General features: G+C 53.6%; 1 protein-coding gene across 1 annotated transcript; it reads right to left on the bottom strand.

Annotated features, from left to right (window-relative positions):
• Window positions 1-286: 286 nt before the first annotated feature.
• Window positions 287-4,036, bottom strand: LOC139033842 (olfactory receptor 9S13-like). Its single transcript, XM_070463593.1, has 2 exons — window positions 3,294-4,036; window positions 287-2,370 (listed from the first exon to the last, which is right to left on the bottom strand). The coding sequence occupies exon 2, from the start codon at window positions 2,069-2,071 to the stop codon at window positions 1,127-1,129; it is 945 nt and encodes a 314-aa protein (XP_070319694.1). The 5' UTR covers window positions 2,072-2,370; window positions 3,294-4,036; the 3' UTR covers window positions 287-1,126.
• Window positions 4,037-5,239: the final 1,203 nt, after the last annotated feature.

Raw genomic sequence — 5,239 nt, 5'->3', positions numbered from 1 at the left:
GACCGGGATGGGGAATACATGTAAATCCATGGCTAATTCATGTCAATGTATGACAAAAACCACTGCAATGTTGTAAAGTAATTAGCCTCCAACTAATAAAAATAAATGGAAAAAAAATAATAAATAATAAATAAAAGGAGACGTGTTAAGGAAGCCACTGGGCTCTGAGTCCAGGCTGTGTGTTGGGTCCATGGAGCACAAGAATGGAGCACTGATGGGCTGGTCAAAATTAAGGCTCCCAGGGAGTCTGGGACAGAGAGCAGGGAGCTGTGCTCACCACCAGGAAACTGCCCCCTCCCTCCCCACCCCTGCTCTCTGCAGCAGCACCAGGCCCTCCACCCTTATTCCGAGATGTCTGTGCTGACAAGGCCCCATTTCTTAAGGTCACACGTAGTCAGGACACTGTCACCTGTCAGGTTGGATGGTGAACTTTGGGTGTCAGGCACCCACGCTGACTCCCTGGGGCTCCCAGCTGCTGTCTGAGGGGAGAACCCAGGACGGGGAGCACTGGGAGCCTCTGAAGCAGGAGCAGGTGCTCCCTGCTGCCTTGCTGGGTGGCGGCATCAGTGAACAGGAGGGGGGTGGGGAGGAACACCCCCGCTGCAGGATTGAGGGGAAGCGTGGTCTTCCTAACTCCCCTAATTCCCTGTGGGGACCCAGGCTATCACCAAGGAAGGGGCCAGGATAAGTGTCCTGTTGCACCCGCCCAGCCACCCCACCCCCGCCATTTCTATGTGCTCCAGGGGAGATTGCTAAGCACACATTTACATTAGATTCATAGATGAAGTGAAGAGAGAGGGCTCAGACTGTTTCATACCTTCCCTGGAGGATGTTGAACCTGGAATACATGTGTCGTTTCAATACTCTGCTCATTACTCTGCCTGCTGTATTATCCAGACTTTGAGATTAGAATCTTGCCCCATCATGGGCCATTATTTTTCCAGTGGCATTATCCATCTCTGCATCTCAGACTTGCTTGTGTGGTCCAACATGTGCTTCCACAAAGGATTGAGTGAAAATGGGTGAATTGCATGAATGAAGAATATATTCCTCAGAGAAGACCCAGTGCCTCCCCTAAAACCCTCTTGCTATGTTCTCAGGACACTGTCTCTCTGGTCACCCTCCTTCACGTGGCTGTGTGTCTCTGCCCCAGTCTCCACAGGGCATCCTGCACATCCTTGTTTCTCAGACTGTAGATGAGGGGGTTGAGCATCGGGATGACCAGCGTGTAGAAGACAGAGACCACCTTGCCCTGCTCCATGGACCCCACAGCTCCCGGCTGGGCATACATGACAAAGACAGTCCCATAAAAGAGGGACACGGCTGTCATGTGGGAGCCGCAGGTGGAGAAGAGCTTGTGTCTCCCTCCTCCTGAGCGCATCCTCAGGATGGTCCCTGTGATGTAGCCGTAGGAGGTGAGGACCACGAGTGTGGTGCCCACAATGATGAGGCCACAGATGCCAAACAAGACCAGCTCATTGAGGGTCGTGTCAGCACAGGCGAGTTTGAGCAGAGGTGGCACATCACAGAAGTGGTCAATGTGGTTGGAGCTGCAGAACGGGAGGCTGAATGTGAAGCTGGTCTGCAGGATGGAGTTGAGGCAGCCCCCGCAGTAGGAGCCCAGCACCAGGCGGGCACAGACCGAGGGGCGCATGGAGATGGGGTAGCGCAGGGGGCTGCAGATGGCCACGAAGCGGTCATAGGCCATCACTGCCAAGAGGAAAGCCTCAGTGGTAGCCAGTAAGGAGAAGAAGAAGAACTGTGTGGCACAGCCCCCAAAGGTGACCTTGGAGGAGGACAGGAAGTTGGCCAGGGCCTTGGGGGCGATGACAGATGAGTAGCACAGGTCCAGGAAGGAGAGGTTCTTGAGGAAGAAGTACATTGGGGAGTGCAGACGGGCATCCAGGGTGATGAGCACGATCATGGTGAGGTTCCCCAGGACGGCCACCACGTACAGGGCCAGGAACAGAGCAAAGAGCAGGGCCTGGGTCTGCAGACCTCCCTCAAATCCCTCCAGCATGAACTCCTGCAGAGGCATCACTGAGAGGTTTCCATTCCCATAAGATGACATGGCCCTGCGCTGGGGGACACGAGGCAGAGAGCTGGTGGGAGGCAGGGAGAGGGAGAAGGTCAAGGCCACAAGGTCATACTCTCTTGGGGAACAGGAACCCTTCAGTGCCTCACTGCCCACTGACCAAGGGACCACCAGCTGCCCAGCTCTGCTTTCCGATGAGCTCAGATTGGCCTGAACTGGCAAACATTCCTCTGATTCACATCTTCATAGACTTGCTTGGAGCCCTCCCTCCATGGGAAACTGGGTGTTGCTGAAGATCTGAGGGGGCATCACAGGTGTCTTTCTGAGCTGAGAGCCTTTGGTGTAAAACAGCAATGCATATAGGGTTATCGTTACCATCTTTCTAAATTCCATATATATATGTGTTAGTATACTGTAATGGTCTTTATCTTTCTGGCTTACTTCGCTCTGTATAATGGGCTCCAGTTTCAATAGGGACTCTGGGAGAAGGCGAGGGTGGGATGTTTCAAGAGAACAGCATCGAAACATGTATATTATCTAGGGTGAAACAGATCACCAGCCCAGGTTGGGTGCATGAGACAAGTGCTCGGGCCTGGTGCACTGGGAAGACCCAGAGGGATCAGGTGGAGAGGGAGGTTGGGAGGGGGGACCGGGATGGGGAATACATGTAAATCCATGGCTAATTCATTTCAATGTATGACAAAAACCACTGCAATGATGTAAAGTAATTAGCCTCCAACTAATAAAAAAAAAAAAAAAAAAAACAGCAATGCAGCCCTCTTTCATTCCTTTCAAGGAAATATTGCTTCACCCCAAGGATGCTCCTAAGCTGTTGCATCTACACATCTTGCTCAAGTATGGAATGTTGTGTTTTCTGCACCTTATTTGACCGATTCATTAATTTCAGAAGGATTATTAAGCACTTTCTGTTCCAGGACTGACCTAGTAACTGTTCCACTGCTACTTATCTGGCAGCAGAGCAGGCGCCAGTCCTCACCAGGCTAATTCATGTGCCTTCTGTGGAAGGATATTCAGCCCCAACTCAGCGTCATTTTTTTTTTTTTTTAGCCTGGCACAGTTCTCTGCATCATTGAGGACCTCAGGGTGCTTCTTGCCAATGTCCAGATGTTGGACAATTCATAGAAAGGGGACAGCGCAACTATGGTCTGAGAAGCAGTGGGACAGAGGCTGTGACACATTCCGGACCTGAGCATGTCCTCCCCGTCCTCACTTCCATGCCCCTGGCTCCTCTACTCACCCTGTGTAGTGATTGCCTGGAGCCATGGGAGCCTCCAACATGGTCACATCTGCTCAGTGTTGGGTCCTCCTGCTGGGTGCTGCTTCCTGTCCCTGTCACAGCCCAGACCTCCATCGTCTGTCCCAAGCAGGGCTGACCACCACACTCCCATGGGACATGGGGACCCACTGTGTGATGGCCAGAGGAATGGTCAGAGGAGATTGAGTCTAAAGAGGTAGGAGTGGGGAGGGAAGGTGGGCACAGGGCAACTGTGCCTCCCAGGGAGGGGAAGAGGATCAGTGAGAGGGTGGAGGCTGCTTTCAGAGATGCCACATTTTCTAGGGATCAGAGCTGTAGCATCGTGGACCTGGCTCTCATTGCAGGGAGAGCGCTCCATGCCGGTGGGGGTGTGCAGGCAGAGGCTGGATGGTCAGTGAGGGGGAGAAGGGATGATCCTCACATTCCCTCTCCTCCTGAACTTCTCTCAGAAGGTGGTATGTGAGAGCCAGCCTTCTAACAACAGAGGGTGGGTGGAAGAGTGCGTGGTCCAGCCTTCCTCTCCTGGGCTACTTGACCCCACCCTCACATGGCGGCAGAGGGGATGCTGGTAGACCCCCTCAAATCCAGGGTTGGGCCTGGTGCTCAGGGTGGAGTTGAGGGTCTGCCCCACACACCTTAGCCATGCACCTGGCCAGGTCCTCGGCCCACACACTCACACCTGGGGGGCCATGTCTTTGCCCTCCACTCTGCCCACCCACGTGCTCACCCACATAATGATGTCAAACGTGACCAGAGGGACCATCTCCCACCCACCACCCCAGGTTGGGTGACTTTGCTTCTGTGTCCACTGGGGTTTCTGGCTTCATATTTGAGACCATTTCCCAGAACCATGTGTTCACCTCACGGGCCCTTGGGTCATCACAACAGTGACCCTAGGATGCCTGGGGGAGTACATGAGAAGCAATTGGCATTTTCATCTGGGAAGCCAAGCTCCCGGGTTTGTTTTTGAAAAAACAAACTCACATTCCTTTGGCTTTTGAGATGACCCAAGTGGGGCTGTGGTGGTGGGTTCAGTAAACCTGCCTTTGAGTTGAGCCTGAGAAGTACTTTCCCAGGCAAAGCAGAAGAATCCATGCCGTCTATGAGTGTCTATTTGTAGTGACTGTGTCCTGAGCCCTTTCCTTCTGAACTCTCGTTACTCGTGTGGTCTAAGCTCCTGCAGCATCAGCTTGAGAAGCCAAGAGCTCATCAGAAATGCAGAAGCTTGGGCACCAAAGTAAAATCTACATTTACTATAGAACCCCTGATTATTTCTCCTCTCATTAAGCTCAGACCTGCTGCCGTAACTGACCCTGCCCAGGGCAGTGGGGCGTGGGGGACCATGTTGTCCAGAATCCAGGCTCCCAGGACTCACCTGTCAGTGATGCTGGCCACGCCCTGCTAAGTGATGACCACACTGCTGCTGTGATGTCAGGAGGGGCATGGCTCACCCAGGACCCTGTGCTCCCGGGGTGTACAGGACTCCTGACCCAGGACTGTGCTGAGGATAATGACGTGGTGTTGAGGGCCCCCTCTCTCGTCCACCTCTGCCCTCCTGTGCAGGGAAGTGAGAGTGAGGAGTGGGCAGAGCAGCGCAGCAGGCTCTGGCTGCAGGAACTCCTGGGTCTTAATGGAAGCAGAGGAGGGCATGGATTCAGTTCACCTGCCCTTCCACACTCTCCATCAGCTGGGAAGCATGTCAAGCTGCCTGCACCTTGGGGACACTCTGCTGGGAAGATCTCTCCACCGGCACAGCAGGTCTTGGGGCCTCGAACGGCCAATTAGGTGAAGTTGTTTGTGCTCTGGCCTCTAAAGTGCCCTGGGACTTCCGCTTCTACTATGTTCCCTGTGGCCACCCTTTTTCTGACCCCTCTCACCTGCAGGGCTGGGAACCAAACCCAGAAATTCCTCTGAACCCCAGAGCAATG

This window comes from Odocoileus virginianus, unplaced genomic scaffold, assembly GCF_023699985.2.
Source record: "Odocoileus virginianus isolate 20LAN1187 ecotype Illinois unplaced genomic scaffold, Ovbor_1.2 Unplaced_Contig_5, whole genome shotgun sequence".
NCBI classification, from domain to species: Eukaryota; Metazoa; Chordata; class Mammalia; order Artiodactyla; family Cervidae; genus Odocoileus; species Odocoileus virginianus.
Note: the sequence above shows the minus strand (reverse complement) of the source record. Positions and strands in the feature narration are given on the sequence as shown.